Raw genomic sequence first — 21,085 nt, forward strand, 5'->3', positions numbered from 1 at the left:
ACCTTCTGAAGGAGATGGTGGAGTGCCGCTGGTGTTAATTAAAGTCCAGACCAATGTGGCGGTGTCCAACTTGTACATGTCATCGGTGTGTACAAACCGGAATTCACGAGTGTACTGATTTAACCCAGTGAAGCCGGTGTAAGAGTATCGAGTCTCGAAGATACATCCTCCATAGACATACATGACCCTCCCCAAGACACAGGCTGAGTGCTTTTCCCTCCCCACTGGAACAGAACCAGTAACCTTGGGTTTGAACCATCTGTGGGTGTCGACATCAAATGCAAAAAGCTTGTTGCAGTAGGGCCTGGTAAATCAGGGCCAATCAACCCCTCCCCATATGTATATGGCATCTTCCATCAGCACAGCTGTGTGTCCGCAGGGCTTGAAGGGAACCTCAACCTCACAGGGGAACCTCAACTTCACAACTGGAAGAGGACAACGTCTTCTTCCAGTTGTCACTGGGGGCAACGTCACCCAGCGTAGAGTCACCGCGTTGAAGACGTGCACGCCAATGTGACCAGTGTAGATGGACCGTCCAAAGGAGTACACCTCGTTCCCCGCTGTCACTGCAACAAGATCAGGTAACCTTTTGTCTATCGTATTGTCACCCACCATCCTCAACCATCTAGGGTTCAGATCAGGTAACTCTGGTCCTCCTGTAGCTTTGGTCACTGTCCATTCCAACATGTCTGTCTGTGAATCCACCTGTTTCTCTTTCTCTGGGTGAATGTGTGCAAACAGCCTACAACACTTTATATAGAATGAATGGAGCTATGATGATGTCACGTGTCATTTCCATATGTGGGCAAAGTTTCAACCCAACGCAACATCCTGGAAACACATATTCAGGAGGCGGATAGCCTAGCCACATTAGCTGCTAGCCAAGCGACGTTAGCTAATAGCTGATGGGCGGGTGCCGCTAGCGTTTGCAGAGCGGTTAACCAGACAGAATGACGACCACAAATACCATCAATAAATGGTCATTATGTCGGCTTTTGTGCGTGTATCGATGAATGTATTTACATATTGCTGACGTATTTATTCCGTGATGCACACCCCTAAAAAAAAACACGCTTCTCGATTGATCGAAAAAGTAATCAATAGAAAAATCAATTTATGGATCATTTCAGCTCTAGACCAGTACAACACACTATGGATCGTAGACTACTAGACTACAGCAAAGTTTCTCAACGGCAGGTTGAGCGGTTGAAACCACTTAAACCCCAGCATCCGTATTGTGGGGAAAGCTTTCGCTGAAAATTGCAGACCGACAAGCTCATAACGTGATGCGTTGCATCGCATTTTGGGCTTGTAAATCGTCTATTCTCAGCGACAGCTTTCCCCACAATAACAGAAAACTAGTATTGAGCCCTGAGGGACACTGGTTACCCATATGGGGTTTAAAGGGTTAAACAACATTAAGAAGGAACCTATAAGACTACTTACAAACTATTTCTGTCTCCGCCAGGCATGGCGAGAGTATGTTTTGCACGCTGTCCGTCCGTCCGTCCGTGTGTCCGTCCGTCCGTCCGCACGTGCGTGCGTGCGTGCGTGCGTGCGTGCGTGCGTGCGTGCGTGCGTGCGTGCGTGCGTGCGTGCGTGCGTGCGTGCGTGCGTGCGTGCGTGCGTGCGTGCGTGCGTGCGTGCGTGCGTGCGTGCGTGCGTGCGTGCGTCCGTCCGTCCGTCCGTCCGTCCGTCCGTCCGGCTAATCTCCCTTGATGTTGGCTTGATCGCAGTGAAACTCTGCACACACACTCCCCACACACACTCCCTGAGTCTAAGGTAGCCCTCTCAGGGGCCAGACCCACCGGTCTAGGTCCCGGGGCGGTCGACCTCGTTCCCTGCCTACCGCAGCCGGTCCGTGATCGGAGGGAGAGGCCATGGCCTGGCGTAGAGGAGAGGAGTCACCTCTGATCTCCACACGCCCAAAGCCGCGCCACCCACAGTGCGGACAAATCGACCTGTGTTCGGCCAAACCTGGCCCAACAGCAGATCCGTTCCGCTGTTCAGGAGGCCCGGAACATGAGCCGCACAAATCGATGCGAGGCGTGAGTCGTACAACGTCGTCAGCTCGCATGCTAGTCTGTCTAACACTCGGGGGCCCAAGCCTCCCTGTATGTTGACATAACACATGGTTGTAGTGTTGTCTGTCCTGATCAGGACAAGCCAACCGCTGATAAAAGCCTCAGGGTGTCTGAGTGCGAGAAACACTGCCATCAGCTCCAGGTAGTTGATATGGGCCGACTGTAGACTGAGGTCCCACACCCCCCTGGCCGCGCGGCCCACGTGGACGGCGCCCCAGCCTATGAGGCTGGCGTCCGTCGCGATGACCCTCCGTGGGATCACAGTACTTATACTGACACCCTATGACAGAGAAAGTGCGCGTGACCACAGCCTGAGTGAATTCATGCAAGTGGAGACACCAGACCTTGTCGAGGCTCCATGGTAGGCGGGATCCTGAGAGCCCGCATCCACCTTTGAAAAGGTCTCAAAATAGCCTACTTAGGCGGATCAGGTGTATGGCCGAAGCCATGAGACCCGCCACCTGCATGCACAGCCTGTAAGTCACTTTCTTTCCTACGCGGAAAGACCTCACACAGGACAGGAAGCCGTCTATCCACTCCTGAGACGTGCTGCGAGCGTGGTCGAGTCCAGTGAGAACCCTATAAGGGAGGTCTGCTGAGACGGAACCAAAACGCTCCTTTGGAAATCTACGGTGAAACCCCAACAGTAAGTGTCCCTCAGGTCTATGTTGGTCCACCTGTCCCCCTGACAAAACATGCGCAGGAGCACCACGGTCATCAGCATACGAAACCTGAATTTCGTAAGAGACTTGTTGAGACCCCTTAATCCAGAATGGGTCGCATATCCTCCCCCCTCCTTTTTTGAACAGAAAATATAAGAAAAACCAGTTGGTTCTGATTCGTAGATAGTTTTCTGATGGCGCCCTTGCTCAGTAGAGAGAGACCCTCTCTCCCAGAGACATGGCTGCATTATCTCTCCGCATGAGAGAAACAACATTGTGTCTGACATAGGAGGTATGTAAAGGACTGTGTGTGTGTGTGTGTGTGTGTGTGTGTGTGTGTGTGTGTACCGTAAATTTCGGACTATAAGCCGCGACTTTTTTCCCATTTTTCGACCCTGCGGCTTATATAACAGTGCGGCTTATCTATGGATTTTTACAGCTAACGGCCACTAGGGGACCTCCTAAATCTATGGATTTTACACCCGCGGCTTATAGTCCAGTGCGGCTTATATATGTTCCAAACATTCAATTTAGCTGCTGCGGCTTATAGTCAGGTGCGGCTTATAGTGCGAAAATTACGGTAATTGTAACTTACAATATATTATTGTATACTTTAAAGTGATTAATATTATTTCATCATGAGATTTTAAAGACGCTCCAATGCAAGGGTGAACTGAACAAAAATACTATTGATCATATTAGGTCAATTGAAGCCAATATTTTTCATCAGACCAATTAGCAATAACGCCAGTAAGGTGATGTGAGTGACAATATGTCACCTCAACTTTGTCAATGATTGATGGATAACTACGGTAGACGGAGATGCAAAAGGTTATATCGTTCCTCAGAGGAATGTCATGTCATGTACGGTATGTATGGATACAAAGGAAACACAGATAACAGATTAAAATGTGTGAAGACTTGTGAAACATGTCTTCGTATTGTACAGTACAGTACATTGTACAACAGTGCAGTAGATACAACATACGGTTGTCACCCGTTTACTCTGGCTACCATCACGCAGTACAATGTTCCATGTGAGCTGCGTGTCACACATCTTAAAGGGATAGTTCACCCCCAAAATGACTTTTTTTCCATCGATTAGTCACCCCATGGAGATTAGAGGGATATTTTTTTGTTTTTATCGCATTCCGGTTCCGGTAGAAGACACACAGAGTCTTCTTTGTGTCTCCTACAGGAACCGCTGCCTACCGATGCGCTGGTCATCAAATTATTGGCTTAGGAATGCAACAAAAACTAAAAAAATGCATGAATTCAAGTCTCCATGGGGTGACTAATCAATAGGAAAAACATGTTTTTGTGGGTGAGCTATCCCTTTAAATTCTTTGTAGTGTGGCCAGGCACAGGGTGGTGCCTTGTGTGAGAGGTGACACCTGAATGTCCCCACAGGAATCAATAAAGGTCTGTCTGTCTGTCTGTCTGTATGTCTACCAATCTATTCCCTCTTTACTGTCTGTCATGTTTGTTTGTTTGGTTATTTAGTGTTTATTTTAAGTTTGATAGCACTCCCTGTTACTGTGAACTTACCAACCTCTGCGGCCATCACACTGATGTTGTGCCAGGCCATCTCCTCTCTGTCCAGACTCTGAGTGGCCCTGATGACCCCGTTGTTCACACCGATAGTGAAATACAAAAGCCTGTCTTCATCCTTCTCTATGAAGTACCTGCAGTGTGGGGGCGATACGAGGCGATAGCAAAACATGAGCCTTTAAATCATTCAGCATAGCAATAGGTGTAACGCGAGTGTTAGTGAATTAAGGCCATACTGTGCATTTATGGCACTGCAAGGCCCCGCAGGCTATCATAACATAATGTTATGTTACACCGTTTTCATCATGACTGAACGGTTTCTGTTCATCTCGTCTCTACACACATTTAATAATGCACTGCTGCTCTGTTTGCTGCTCTCGTGCCACACATTATGTTGTTCTTATTGTGTACCTGCACCATTGTTACCAAGTCACATTCCGGGGCATTTCTTGTATACGTGGAATGTGTTCATAATTGTGGTCCACAAAAGAAAGTAGAAAGCATAGGTCACACACAAAACGCAAGACACTCTCTTTCTCTCTCTCTCTCACTCGCTCCCGAACCGAGAGAAACATTGTATAAAGCAGTACAATACCCCCCACAGGCCCCAACCTCGTTATCGTTTTGTACCTGACGGCGCTGTTGGTGCTGTCTGGATCGACGGCGGTCACCGTGCCAACCTGTGTGCCGGCGGGGGAGTTCTCATAGACGTCCATGATGTAGTAGTCCATGGAGAAGATGGGCGGCTCGTCCACATCGCCGACAATCACCCGCAGCGACGTGCTGTCCTTGAAGGGCCCCAGGTGCGAGAAGCGGGAGTCAGTGTGGGCATTGGCCCCTTCGATGTGGAGCGTGTGGGCCTTTCTGTTCTCATAGTTCAGAGCCTGGGCAGGAAAGGGAAATAAAGATGCTATTCCTCAATCTTTTAAACAACAGGGCCTTCATTTACACACCGATTCTGCAACCATGCAGACAATGGCCGCGTTTCCCAAAGAGATTCGTAGAGATGCTGCGTTGAGCATCTGCGCAGGTTCTACGACGGGTCTTACGTGTGTCCACACAGTCTAAGCAGTACCATAGCAGCCACGTAGATTTCAGGTCATGCGCAGCCTACGCAGCTTGCGTAAGAGCCTGGGACCCGCCGAAACCTAAGCTCTACCCTCATTAGTAGCAGCTGGTTGTGCCCAACGTGCTATGGGTTCCCACGTCCACGGCGTTACGTGTCTGCTAAAACTACATTTGGGAGACAGAATGGCGTATCCTACTCTCCTCCTACTTCTGCGAGAGGCGTAGCCCTGCAGTGCTGTCCTACGAAGCAGTTTGCTACTAGCGCCCTGGGGCGGTAGTAACACCCATGGACCGACCGACCACACACACACACACACACACACACACACACACACATTTAATTTATATATATATATATGTTATATATATATATATATATATATATATATATATATATGTATATGTATATGTATATGTGTATATATATATATATATATATATATATATATATATATATATATATATATATATATATATATATATATATATATATATATACACATATACACACACACACACACACACAGGGCGGGCGGCTCCGCTGCTTCTAGCCCTGGATCAGAGCGTTAGTGGGTACAGCCACACATGTCCGTAAAGCGTCCGTCAAGTTGCCGTACGGACGCCGGAAGTCCCATCCACTCCCATGTTAAGTTTAAAACCGGAAATACCGTTCCGTTTTTTTTTTTTAACATGGGAGTGGATGGGACTTCTGGCGTCCGTACGGCAACTTGACGGACGCTTTACGGACATGTGTGACTGTACCCAGAGAGTTCACTAACGCTCTATGCATGAACCCGAAGTTTACAAATTGTACTCTCACGGATGATCCGATCGTCTGATAAAAATATTAAGCATATGCCAAGTTAAAGGTATTGTAGGCAACATTAAGCCTATATTTGAAAAATACCTCTATCTATATATTTTGCATTTTTTCCCCTCTATCAGCCATATAATGATGCTGGGGTGTTTTCCTGCATTGAAAAACACTCCTCTTTCTGAAATCCGTATTTTCCCTACTATTTAGGTTACACATCCGGGTATCCGGTGCGTAAATTCACGCACGCATGTGCGCATCCGTGCGCGTCCGTGCCCGTGTGAACTTTTTACTTTCGGTTTTAAAATGCTCTCAAACTCCGTTTTTGATGCACATAATTTACTTTTCAAAAAGCGTTTGGATAGAATTTAGTTGTTTAACTTCATATATGTGGTCAATTTGTCATGAAAGAGCCTATTTAAAAATAAAAATTCGGAGAACCGGCAGGGGTGGGCAGTTCCTTGAATTGTATCCATATAAAGCAACCCATATTCGGCATGGCCCGTTTAGAAGCCTCCTTACTCTATGGAAGTCCTCCCTGCGACACCCCCTGGTGGTCGGGGAAACGAACTGCAGGAGTTTTTTTCATTGTTTATCTCAGAATCGCCTACAATCCCTTTAACTAAAGGTATATAAATGATGCTGAGCTAAACATGTTTCCTTAATTTCGAAGTTTTATAGTTAAACGTTATGATTAAAGTCCCCAGTTCCTCTCACAAAGTGACAGCTGTTGCGCTCGCCATGTTTATGAACGGTTAAAAAAACTTTTGAAAATAGCAGATCTACAAGCTCACAACGCCTCACAAGCTTGTAGATTTGCTATTTTCAAAAGATTTTAATGCATATTAAATTTGGGAAATGAGACATTCTGCATTCCTTTACTTTTGGTATTTTAAGTATATTTAATTTACTTGCATAATGGGGACACTTTAGTGTTTTATTTACCTTGCAGATGTCACCTCACCGCTGTAATTTCATTCATAAATATATTATTCAAAAGTTGTATTTGGAGTGGACTGCTTCAGGACATCTGACAGTTGGCTCTGGTATTTTTATGATCCATTTCACTTTCGCAAAGGGTGTTTAAACTGCTGTGTAGCGTAGGACAGCACTACGTAGTTTACGTAGGCTTTACGTAGACTTCGTCCAGGAGGTGTTCACGTGCATGCTGTCTCGCGAATGTAGTTTTAGCTTAGCACACACGTAACGAGAACCTACGACGATGGTATCTCCTGAAGCCAGTTTAGATGGCACGTTGGGCACACACAGCTGCTACTAACGAAGATAGGGCGTGGCGGGGTTGCTACTGCGCAGGTGCGTGGAGGCTCTTACGCAGCTCCTAGGCTACGCAGGAGCTCAAATTCGTTTGGGAAACCTGGCCAATACCATTATAGGTAGGGGTGTGCCGATACACTAATTTCACGAAACGATACGGTACGATATTGGGCACACAACTTCGATACGATTTCGATACGATACGCACTTTTTAATTATGAAAATATATGCATTTGCATTATTCAGACATGCAAACTTGTAGCTTTTCAGCTTCCACTAGCCGTTTTGAATCCAAATAGGGCAATAGTGTGACACCTGACCCGAAAAAAACAACATGTTGTCACCCTTTTCACCTCGGGGCTGTTTGCATGCCTGATTATTATTATTGTTAAAAAAAAATAAAAAAAAAGTTTTCTTTTTTTTAGAATTTTTTTTCTTCTCCAAAACGATACATATCCCCTACGGAGCCCCTAAAGGGCCATAGAGCAGATTTTTTTTTTATCTTGAGCGCACGAGATCCTAGGATGTTCCCTCATCATAATAAGATGTGCGCTCGAGATCCTAAGACATTCCCACATCATAATAAAGTGAGGGAACAAGATCCTTATGTCGTGCCCTCAAGATCCTTATGTCGTGCCCTCAAGATCCTTATCTCGTTCTAACGTCTTATTAACTTGAGCGCTCAAGATCCTAAGACATTCCCACATCATAATAAAGTGTGGGAACAAGATCCTTATGTCGTGCCCTCAAGATCCTTATCTCGTGCCCTCAAGATCCTTATCTCGTTCTAACGTCTTATTAACTTGAGCGCTCGAGATCCTAAGTTGTTCCCTCAAGATCCTTATACTCACCTTTACGCACGGTGGATTTACTTGGATTATGCGATATAATAGCCTGTGCGACAGTGTGCGTCCATCCTATTCTTTATTATGGTGAACGAATTGATGCTATTATTATAATACTAATAATTATTATTATCGTTTTGTCCTTGTTGGTGTACAGTTGGTTCTGGTTGCAATGGATACATACAGTAGCTGTCGGGCCGGGCGCGCAACGGCGCAGAATGGCAACATCAGGCTCGCTCTCTCTCTCTCTCTCTCTCTCTCTCTCTCTCTCTCTGCTAATTCTCAACGAAAATCTGTGATTCTAATTTTCCTATGATCACCAGAAGTGAGAGTGTCAATTCCTTGATCAAATATGGTTTTATTCAAAGGAAATCAAAGGCTACAGCTTATGGAGCCAACATCGGTATAGTGTCCAAGCGTCTCAGAAAGAGTTTTCATGATTCCATTGCTCAGGAAATAAACAACGGATCACAATAATATAACATTCCCTATAATCAGTAACATGTAGGTTATACCTATGTCTATCAAATATGGTTTTATTGAAAGGCAATCAAAGGCTAGATCAAGCTTAGAAAGCAAACATCGGGTAATATCCGACGCTACGGCGGTTCCTCGGTGCGGCTGCAGAGTGAGACTATAGGACACTCATTTATGACATTGTGTCACTCAACTCTTAGCAACAAAGTTTATTTTCATACAATAGGCCTGTAGATTACATTTCAATATTAAAAGTAAATAGAAAAACAACACTTCTGGGTCCAATTAGTCTAGTTTTGTAATAGAGAGGAATGGTCACATATTCCCACCTATAAACATGTTTTTGCCCAATGCTGACAGCTGGTCAGCAGGTGGTTTCATGACTAGACAATATTTTGGACCAATTAGAAATATATATATATTTGCAAAAGCAGTGTTGGGTAACTAGTAAAGGTATTAAATTGGTTGTCAGTGCTGACAGCGCAGTGTGCACTGCACATCTAATCGCAAAAACCCGACGCTTATTTTGTCTTGATCAACAGCGATACATTTGACAAAATACAGCGAAATCCCCAAATTCTTAATATCCAGTAAGCAATAGGAATTAACTGCAAACAAATTCAAAGTTGTATGCTATCAATATCACACAAAAGTAGAGAGAAGCTGTGATCTCACCTCACAAACAAATGGACAAGAAATAATCATTTTGCAAACAACATCATGTTCTGTTCGTTTGTCATCAATGATCTAAATGGAAAGTTTATTTCAGCAACTAGAAAGTGACAGTTTGACATAGTAGACGTTTTTGCTGCAGGCCAGTCCTCGTTTAAGTTCATTGCTTTCATCTGTTGTTCTGCTGTGCGCAACAGGGCATATCTCCGCCAGGCCAGGTTTACCTACCCAGGCCATGAAATTCATAGGCAGTCATATTAGCCAATTAGAATGAAATCTGCTAAAACTGACTCATATACTGATACAGAACCATATATAGGCTATATATTGTCGCTGTCAGATGGAAACCTTGTATGTTCTTTTTTTATTATTATTTTAAAACAATTAAAAATTGTGAAAATAGCCAATCTGCAAGCTATACTTATTAATAATGAAGACATATTATATTTTAAATAGTGAAATATCAACTAAAGTCATTATTAGTGCAAGTTCAATCACATTTTATTTGAATGAAAATGGCCAGGTTTCCCAAACGACTTTGAGCTCAGACGCAGCCTAGAAGCTGCGTGAGAGCCTCCACGCACATGCGCAGTAGCAACCCCGCCACGATCTATCTTCATTAGTGGCAGCTGTGTGTGCTCTACGTGGCATCTAAACTGGCTTCAGGAGGCACCACCGTCGTAGGTTCTCATTACGTGTGTGCTAAAACTACATTCGCGAGACAGCATAGACGTAAAGACCTCCTGGACGAAGTCTACGTAAAGCCGACGTAAACTACGTAGTGCTGTCTGCCGCTACACTGCAGTTTAAACACCCTTTGCGAAAGTGAAATGGATCATAAAAATACCAGAGCCAACTGTCAGATGTCCTGAAGCAGTCCACTCCAAATACAACTTTTGAATAATATATTTATGAATGAAATTACAGTGGTGAGTTGACATCTGCAAGTTAAATAAAACACTAAAGTGTCCCCATTATGCAAGTAAATTAAATATACTTAAAATACCAAAAGTAAAGGTATGCAGAATGTCCCATTTCCCAAATTTAATATGTATTAAAATCTTTTGAAAATAGCAGATCTACAAGCTTGTGAAGCGTTGTGAGCTTGTAGATCTGCTAGTTTCAAAAGATTTTTTAACCATTCATAAAAATGTTGAGCGCAACAGCTGTCACTTTGTGAGAGGAACTGGGGACTTTCATCATAACGTTTAACTATAAAACTTCGAAATTTAGGAAACATGTTTAGCTCAGCATCATTTATATACCTTTAGTTAACTTGCCATATGCTTAATATTTTTATCAGACGATCGGATCATCCGTGAGAGTACAATTTGTAAACTTCGGGTTCATGCATAAAGGACTAAGCAGCGCAGCCCTGGTTCAGAGCGTTAGTGTGTTCCCTCTAACGCCCTGGAAGACCCCTCGCTCTGCGATTGTACAAGGAATTCCGCTGCCCTGCGAGTGCTCAAGAGTAGTAAAAATAAACAAAACCATTTCGCTACTCACCAAAGCGAAGGCTGTTTTGTGTTGTTGAAAGTCTATTCTCGGAGGTGGGAAGCCTCTCAGCACCCCAACTACTCTGTAAAATACACTTTTTGGGCAGCAAATAAAATATGTCAGCGAGACGGAAATTATTTTTATTTACTCCACAGTGCCCTCTACAGATCTGTAGGATTGAACTTACCATTAACCAAAATCTGTAGAGGGCACTGTGGAGTAAATAAAAATTATTTCCGTCTCGCTGACATATTTTATTTTCTGCCCAAAAAGTGTATTTTACAGAGTAGGTGGGGTGCTGAGAGGCTTCCCACCTCCGAGAATAGACTTTCAACAACACAAAACGAGAAAGGGCGTGCAAAAGACCTGGCTATCGAGCTCAGGCTTATTAGCATGACTGGTAACGTGTCGTGCTGGCGAGTGGGAGTTTCGGGTTCAATCCCAGCTCACTGCTTCCCTAAATATGCATGGATCCGGTGTTTATAAATTCTAGTAAATTCCGATCATCTCATAAGAGGTGACAGAGCCAACTGTCAGATGTCCTGAAGCAGTCCACTCCAAATACAACGTTTAGATTCATGAATTAGATTGAGGTGGTGAGGTGATGTCTGCAAGGTAAATATGAAAGTGTATCCCTTATGCAAGTACATAAATATACTTAAACTACCAAAAGTAAAAGTACTCATTGTGCAGAATGTCCCATTTCTCGAGTCTACTATGTATACAAATATTTTGAAAATAGCAGATCTAAAAGCTTGCAATCTGCTATTTTAAAAATATATTTATACATATTAAACTTGGGAAATGGGACATTCTGCGTCCTTTTTAAAATATATATATTTAGGGGCTTTTTTGCCTCTATTTGGACAGGACAATAGACGGACAGTAAAAGGGGAGAGAGACACAGTAAAGGTCGTCGGTACTAGGAGTCGAACCCGCGACAGCTATCATGCTGGATTCCCAAATTGTGTGATATACGCCTAGACCGCTAGGCTAGTGGACGAACCATATAGAAAGCCGTTACTTTTGGTAGTTTAATTTTTTTTCATATACATTTATATCTTGCAGACGTCAGCTGTGACTTTGTGAGGGGAACTGGGGTCTTACGTCCTTTAGTTAACTTGGCTTGCTTAATATTTTTATCAGATGATCAGATCAGAGATCATTCGTGAGAGTACAGTACAATTTGTAAACTTCGGGTTCATGCATAGAGGACGCTCACCCTACCCAAAAAAAAAAGATCTGCAAGCTGTCGTTACGCACCGGCCCGGCCGCAATATATATATATATATATATATATATATATATATATATATATATATATATATATATATATATATATATATATATATATATACATACATATACATATACATAAATTAAATGTGTGTGTGTGTGTGTGTGTGTGTGTGTGTGTGTGTGTGTGTGTGTGTGTGTGTGTGTGTGTGTGTGTGTGTGTGTGTGTGTGTGGTCGGTCGGTCTTTTCATAGATCTATTTCGCTACGGGGTGTTACTACCGCCCCAGGGCGCTAGTAACAAAATGCTTCGTAGGAGAGCACTGCAGGGCTACGCCTCTCGCAGAAGTAGGAGGAGAGTAGGATACGCCATTCTGTCTCCCAAATGTAGTTTTAGCAGAAACGTAACGCCATGGACGTGGGAAGCGATTGCACGTTGGGCAGAACCAGCTGCTACTAATGAGGGTAGAGCGTTGGTTTCGCCGGGTCCCAGGCTCTTACGCAGGCTGCGTAGGCAGCGCATGAGCTGAAATCTACGTGGCTGCTATGGTACTGCGCAGATTGTGTGGACACACGTTAGACCCGTCGTAGAACCTGCGCAGATGCTCAACGCAGCATCTCTACGAATCTCGTTGGGAAACGCGGCCAATAACTTGTGGGGAAAATACATAAAATCTCTAATCTGTGAATCTAATGTGATTCATGTGACCCCTACTTCAAGACCAGGGCTGAAAGTGACATAATTGAGACCAGTATAACTTTATACAAATATTGGTAATTTGCCAACACATTATTTTGTGAAATAAATGGGTTATATTTCACAGATAGTTATTCTTGTACTATATTAAAATAAAATCATCCTGTAGCACCTCTATAGTTTGATGTATAGGCCTGTGGCATGTGTCAAATAAATAAATGTGAGTGAATACATATTTCTTCTATTACCATTAGCATAAAGTCATGTAGGCTATTAGAAGTGTAGGGAATATGCATTCAACTACATCTATTTATTTGACACATGCTACAGGCCAGCGGTGTGGACACATTTTTGGCAGGATGTGATTCCCACCCAACACACATACCAGCCTAAAATAATAATAATAATAATAATAATAATAATAATAATAATACATGCATCCACACACACATAACTGAGCACATTCAACTAGTTTGGAGCTACGTTTAGCCTTAGATGCTTTTGCCCTATAGAGAGCACATATTCATCAGCTTTCCAAAGCAGAACATTGATTATTACCATTTAAGAGTGCAAGAGTGTTATATAACCCATTTATTTCACAAAATAATGTGTTGGCAAATTACCAATATTTGTATAAAGTTATACTGGTCTCAATTATGTCACTTTCAGCCCTGAATGATGTTGCTAGGTTTTCAATGTAATGGGTCCCGGGACCCACAGGTGGTCATTCAAATGGGTCCCAGAAACATTTTATGGGTCCCCAATTACACGTCCCCCCCCCCCCCCCTTCTATCGTTTTCTTTGATCTCCAATCTCCATATCTTCTATGTGTGTGTGACTGTGTACATTATATCCTAATGCAGTGGATCTCAATCTTTTCAGGCAGCGACCCCCCGAAATAATCATATTTGAACTGGGGACCCCCCACCCTGAGAAGCGCTTGGAATTAGGAGTTGAGGCATTTAATTTAGTTTAACTCAGTTCCACAGATACATAGTCAAAATAGCAGATCTACAAGGTCGTTTTTTTTTTTTTTTATCTACAAGCTCACAACGCCTTGCTTGTAGATCGCCTCTTTCTTATATTATTTCACAATTTTGTCTTTTTTCTTTTCTTTCTTGAGGTATTAAAAATATCTTAAAAGTCCTTAAATTGTGACTTCACTGTCATCTGGGGCCCCCCCCCCCCCCAAATCATGTGGGGAGCCCCCTGGGGGTCCTGACCCACAGGTTGAGAACCACTGTCCTAATGTACATTCTATTTTGCTACTTGTTGTAGTCACAAACTCAGAATACAGGGTACAAACTACAATATAAAGTTCATAATAATAATATGAAAAATATAATGTACACTTCATAGGAGCAGAGATAGATAGGAACTAAAGAACAACAACACTTTGTGGAAGAGAATGTAAACGGAGCAGAGATATTTGTTTAAGAAAAGTAGATGTTTGCGGCAGTATTTATTGCTCTATTGTTTTCTTCTTAAAAAGTGGGATTCCCTTCAAATGATTTATGCTTGTTTCGCACCGAAAATAACGATCTGAAAACGACGTGTCGCGCGTCGGTGTTTCGGCTCGCGGGTCGGTTTGGTGCGCGGCTCGCGGCTCACTTTGCTGCTCGCGGTTTGGTGTGCGCTCGCGGGTCGCTTTGGTGCGCGGCTCGCGGCTCACTTTGCCGCGCGGATCGCGGCTCGGTTTGGTGCACGGCTCGCGGTTCGGTTTGGTGCGCGGCTTGCGGCTCGCGGCTCGGTGTGGTGCACGGCTGCGTGGCTCGGTTTGGAGCACGGCTGCGTGGCTAGCGGCTCGCTTTGGTTGTATGCGTCCCGTGGACGCTGTGATGGTTGGTTTAATGCGTCCTTTATTAAAAATGTGCGTCAGAGACGCAGGACGCAGGGCTAGCAAATCAAATGTGATTGAACTTGCACTAATAATGACTTTAGTTGATATTTCACTATTTAAAATATAATATGTCTTCATTATTAATAAGTATAGCTTGCAGATTGGCTATTTTCACAATTTTAAATTGTTTTAAAATAATAATAAAAAAAGAACATACAAGGTTTCCATCCGACAGCGACAATATATAGCCTATATATGGTTCTGTATCAGTATATGAGTCAGTTTTAGCAGATTTCATTCTAATTGGCTAATATGACTGCCTATGAATTTCATGGCCTGGGTAGGTAAACCTGGCCTGGCGGAGATATGCCCTGTTGCGCACAGCAGAACAACAGATGAAAGCAATGAACTTAAACGAGGACTGGCCTGCAGCAAAAACGTCTACTATGTCAAACTGTCACTTTCTAGTTGCTGAAATAAACTTTCCATTTAGATCATTGATGACAAACGAACAGAACATGATGTTGTTTGCAAAATGATTATTTCTTGTCCATTTGTTTGTGAGGTGAGATCACAGCTTCTCTCTACTTTTGTGTGATATTGATAGCATACAACTTTGAATTTGTTTGCAGTTAATTCCTATTGCTTACTGGATATTAAGAATTTGGGGATTTCGCTGTATTTTGTCAAATGTATCGCTGTTGATCAAGACAAAATAAGCGTCGGGTTTTTGCGATTAGATGTGCAGTGCACACTGCGCTGCCAGCACTGACAACCAATTTAATACCTTTACTAGTTACCCAACACTGCTTTTGCAAATATATATATATTTCTAATTGGTCCAAAATATTGTCTAGTCATGAAACCACCTGCTGACCAGCTGTCAGCATTGGGCAAAATCATGTTTATAGGTGGGAATATGTGACCATTCCTCTCTATTACAAAACTAGACTAATTGGACCCAGAAGTGTTGTTTTTCTATTTACTTTTAATATTGAAATGTAATCTATAGGCCTATTGTATGAAAATAAACTTTGTTGCTAAGAGTTGAGTGACACAATGTCATAAATGAGTGTCCTATAGTCTCACTCTGCAGCCGCACCGAGGAACCGCCGTAGCGTCAGATTTTACCTGATGTTTGCTTTCTAAGCTTGATCTAGCCTTTGATTGCCTTTCAATAAAACCATATTTGATAGACATAGGTATCACCTACATGTTACTGATTATAGGGAATGTTATATTATTGTGATCCGTTGTTTATTTCCTGAGCAATGGAATCATGAAAACTCTTTCTGAGACGCTTGGACACTATACCGATGTTGGCTCCATAAGCTGTAGCCTTTGATTTCCTTTGAATAAAACCATATTTGATCAAGGAATTGACACTCTCACTTCTGGTGATCATAGGAAAATTAGAATCACAGATTTTCGTTGAGAATTAGCAGAGAGAGAGAGAGAGAGAGAGAGAGAGAGAGAGAGAGAGAGAGAGAGAGAGAGAGAGAGAGAGAGAGAGAGAGAGAGAGAGCGAGCCTGATGTTGCCATTCTGTGCCGTTGCGCGCCCGGCCCGACAGCTACTGTATGTATCCATTGCAACCAGAACCAACTGTACACCAACAAGGACAAAACGATAATAATAATTATTAGTATTATAATAATAGCATAATTCGTTCACCATAATAAAGAATAGGATGGACGCACACTGTCGCACAGGCTATTATATCGCATAATCCAAGTAAATCCACCGTGCGTAAAGGTGAGTATAAGGATCTTGAGGGAACAACTTAGGATCTCGAGCGCTCAAGTTAATAAGACGTTAGAACGAGATAAGGATCTTGAGGGCACGAGATAAGGATCTTGAGGGCACGACATAAGGATCTTGTTCCCACACTTTATTATGATGTGGGAATGTCTTAGGATCTTGAGCGCTCAAGTTAATAAGACGTTAGAACGAGATAAGGATCTTGAGGGCACGACATAAGGATCTTGAGGGCACGACATAAGGATCTTGTTCCCTCACTTTATTATGATGTGGGAATGTCTTAGGATCTCGAGCGCACATCTTATTATGATGAGGGAACATCCTAGGATCTCGTGCGCTCAAGATAAAAAAAAAATCTGCTCTATGGCCCTTTAGGGGCTCCGTACATATCGTCACGAAAACGTATCGCGATATATCGCGGGACGATATATCGGCACACCCCTAATTATAGGGCTATATGGCAGAATTCCATATAGCCACAACACAACTTATAAGTACTGTGAGAAAGTGAGCAGCATGTGCAAATAAATCCTTCTGACTATAGTGATAATTAATTCTCATGCATTACTCATCATATTTCACCGCTTGGTCAGGTGTCTTTGGAGGATGCCCTTTCACATAGGCCAGTGGTTCTCAACCATTTCTGGGATCAGGGCCCACTTGAAAATACTGAAAGCAATCGTGGCTCACCCATCTGACCACACAAATGGTTGGATGGGCGGGCCGGGCAGCATGCCTTTTTATTTTCATGATCAATCAGTCAATTGTGTTGCTGCTTGGAACTAGGCTACCATGTTGAAGACGACAGAATGATCATTACTGATTCCCATCCTATCGGTATGCAACTCAATTGAAAATAGAAAGCAATGAGCTTGAAACGTATTTCAATTTACAGTATTAGGAAGCCCACTCTTTTTTTCGTTTTTCTACCTGCTTGAGAGAGATGATTCCCTCCCTGCGGTCGCTGTCGGTGCTGATGGAGAAGATGGCGGCTGCGTCAGTGTTGGTGATGGTGTAAACCATGGCAGCGTTCTCTCCCTCGTCTTCGTCGTTAGCTCTGATCCGACCCACTGCCTTCCCCACCGGAGCAGACTCTGGCACATACAGCTGGTAACTCTCTGAACAGAAAGGTGTTTTTTTAAATGTCATTTCATTATTGTTGAACCTTCAGTTTAGTTTTTCTTTAACGGTTGATACCAGGTAAAGGGTTTGAAACACATCAAAGATCCACGGTAAATCCAAAGAAACAGGCTCTGAGAAAGAAGAAGAATAGGTTCTATGCACAGCATTCATATTGGAAAGAAATTGGGCCCCTTCCTTACTTCCATGACTTCCTTACTTCTAATGAAGAATCATCAAACGTTTTAATTTCAAGGACTCCCATAACACGGGTCCATTTGGTTCCATTTGTGCTCTCTCAGAGTTACAGACCCATAAGGGGCTATTTGGAACCCCCTCAAGGACAAATTAAGACCGTTTCACCGCAGAGTGTTTCCAGTGAGCCAACATGCACAATATCAGCACCCTGACTCAGTTTGACCAGAATGGAACGGAGTCTTAATCAATTGTTAAGCCATATCTTTCCAATATGGCTGCTGTGCATAGAGCCTATTTCAATGTCCAGAGCTGGTTCTGAATAAAGAACTGAAATGTTTATTGAAATCCAGGAGGATTAAAATAATAATCACACCCTGTGTGAAGTGGGCGGTGTCTTGCTAGCTAATATACAAAATACAATACAAAATATAAAAAATAAATACATTTATTGAAACACTCTTTATGATGGACAAAACCATAACTTGAAAAAAACCATTTTATGGTTTTTTTCAAGTTATGGTTTCTTATATAGGGCTATGCACATGTGTCATGTGACACTGGCCAATCACAGTCCTGAATAGATTGTGATTGGCCAATCACAGCGCAGGATAATTGTACAAATTTCCAAACCTCACTTTTAGGGGCGGTTTCACTGCCCAAGATATTTGTACATTTTTCTAAATCTCACTTATAGGGGCGGTTTCACCGCCCAAAAAAAAAGAATCAGATCAGTTTAAGTCCATAGTTAATTTCAAAGAAAATGTGCACTGGTTACCACTGCTCTCAGGTAGGCCTCACGTCCTGACTCCTTACTTAAACTAATGGGCCTCAGCTGGCACAGCTGAATGGACCCTCCCACTCTAATGTCATAACCAGAACCAAGGTCAAGGTCTCCCAGCCAGCATTGGACATCCAACATAAGGCATCCAACATTATCAAGTACAGTATATAACCAAAATTTTAATAAGCAATTGTTTGAAAATATAAAAGGCACACAAACACATAATATATATATTAGTTTTTCTTACTTTTGTCTCCGTGTTTTGCATTGTTTTTGTACTCAGCGGGGCTGATTCAATACTGACAATTTAACATCTCTTGTGCCATTTTTCCAGTTCAACTGCACACAAAAAAAAATCCTCCCCGTTTAAAAACGCTATTCACAATTTCATCTCATTTCAAAGCTGATGCGCTGACCATTCATTGTTGAGTTGCCCTGGAATTAGGTTCATAGAGTCACAGTTGTGTAGCCGCACAAGAGCAATTTAGGACACAATTGAAGTTGAAGGTAAAATTGAAGTTATCTGAGTTGACATTGTTGAGGAAATAAGTAAAATAATTTGACTGTCTGCAGTGCCACTATCTGTATTGTGTGCACAATAAATAACTTGAACGTCAGTTAGTATAAAATGACCAGTACATTAAACCATATAGGGAATGTATTGTTACTGACTGCCTAACAGTCACTGCACATCCTCTCAAAATAACAGACTATGATGAATGGATGGAATCTCTTTTTGGTCATTTTCCTCATCCTCTACTAAGTCCACATGGTCGGGTGGGCACAGCACATTTCACAGCACATTGCAAAGAAAACTGGAATGGTGCGCTCAATAGAGCATCAATTCCCCCCAGGAAGCATGCCAAAATACCTCTCTCCATCTTTCTCTCTGACTTTAAGACAGATGGACCGAGTTGAATTTGTGTGGACATTGACTCTGAAAAAGTAGCGTTGCATGTGATTAACAGTTGTACATCGTCCCAGTGTTGGGCAAGCAAATCACAAGATTCGTAGAAGGTGGATGTTTTTACCCCAACGCCTACTGCTGATGCGGTGCCTGCGCTGAAATGTTTAGATGCAACATATAAGAGGTTTACCAAGGCTATTTCCTCCCCCCAACAACCAACTTCATTCCAGGGCGGTGCGATAGGACTTCAAATCAATATCACAAGTATTTTAAAGATCTACAAGGTCACAACCCGCCACGATGCAACGCATTTGTGAGCTTGTAGATCGGCTAGTTTCAGTATTTTCACACACTAATGGATCAGACTAATGGATTTAGTCTATTATAAAAAAACTAGCCTTTTTTCCGCATCGATTCGTTCAATATGTCAGGAAAAAAATGCTTCGATTAACCTACATGAGCAAGATTAAGTCAGTTGTTGGTTCTAAATGTCAGTTTCTATAGACTCCTTAACAGACGACGTCACACTGATAAGAACCAGTATGCGTGCAACCAGTATGCACGCAATGAAACCCATTCTATCAGGTCTCGCTAGGACACGCCTCACTCGCCAACACACAAGAGGGGGTTGGGGTGTGCTGAAACCAGCGCACCCCGAAACAACAGGCTGGGAATTGATTGCGTGAAACAATCACCTGTGCGTCCAGTCTCAATGTTAGTAAACAAATAATTTGTCTATACATTTTCGGTTAACTGCCCAGCCCGAATTCCGTGCATAAGTGTGTGGCTGCACACCTGTGCTTAATTTAGACTTGGGCAAGTTAACTCCAAACTCAGTAACAGTAACAGCAACTCAAACTACAGAAGAAATATAAAGACCTGCTCCAATCATTAACAACATGGCAAAAAACATGTCCCAAACTAGAAAAAGTGCTCCTCGGAGCACAGGTCTCCGCCAGGTCAGGTAGGTTATTTTGGCCTCCTGGTGGCGCTATAATAGGCCAAAGTGAAAAAGGTGCCATTTCTTCCTAGGCCGTGCAAGGCAATCAGACGCTGCGTTCATGATTTGCGGCATCTTGTTCAAAACGGGCTACTCCTGCAAACTTTAGATGTCAATGTTAGCCAATCAGGATGGAATATGAAAAATCAAACAGATCCATCTTGATCAAATGACTATAGAGATCATGTGTACCGATTTGCGTGAAATTTGGATAAAATGTGAAGGCTTAATCTAAAAAAAATAGTTTTACATAAGTCGGCCTCCTGGTGGCGCTATAAAAGGCTAATGTGAAAAATGCAGGACAAATGTTTTTCCTCAGCCTCTAGGGAGTATGCGTGCAAAGTTTCACGCAGATCGGTGCAGTTATAGTTAAAAACGCAAATCGGCCTTTTATAGCGCCACCATGAGGCTGATTTGAAGATTTTCAAGTGAAATTTCTTCCTCTGCCTAGTGGGAATGTGCGTGTGAAATTTCACGGAAATAGCAAGCTGCGTTCATGATTTGAGGCATTTAGTTCAAAACGGACCAATCCTGCGAACTTTGGAAGCCAACCTTAGCCAATCAGGATGGAATATGGAAAATCAAACAGATCCGTGTTGATCA

The 21,085-nt window shown here is 42.8% G+C and overlaps 1 protein-coding gene across 1 annotated transcript in view; it reads right to left on the reverse strand.

The window, feature by feature from the left end:
- LOC308093501 (cadherin-18-like) overlaps nucleotides 1-21,085 on the reverse strand; it is a gene marked incomplete at both ends in the record, with an annotated part of 166,825 nt that overhangs the window by 49,285 nt on the left and 96,455 nt on the right. The window contains 3 exons of the mRNA XM_080439838.1: nucleotides 4,295-4,431; nucleotides 4,928-5,181; nucleotides 17,408-17,595. Coding sequence (XP_080295964.1) covers nucleotides 4,295-4,431; nucleotides 4,928-5,181; nucleotides 17,408-17,595 — 579 coding nt within the window. The remainder of the gene's footprint in view (nucleotides 1-4,294; nucleotides 4,432-4,927; nucleotides 5,182-17,407; nucleotides 17,596-21,085) is intronic.

This window comes from Gymnoscopelus braueri (assembly GCF_963280865.1).
Source record: "Gymnoscopelus braueri genome assembly, chromosome: 10".
NCBI lineage: Eukaryota > Metazoa > Chordata > Actinopteri > Myctophiformes > Myctophidae > Gymnoscopelus > Gymnoscopelus braueri.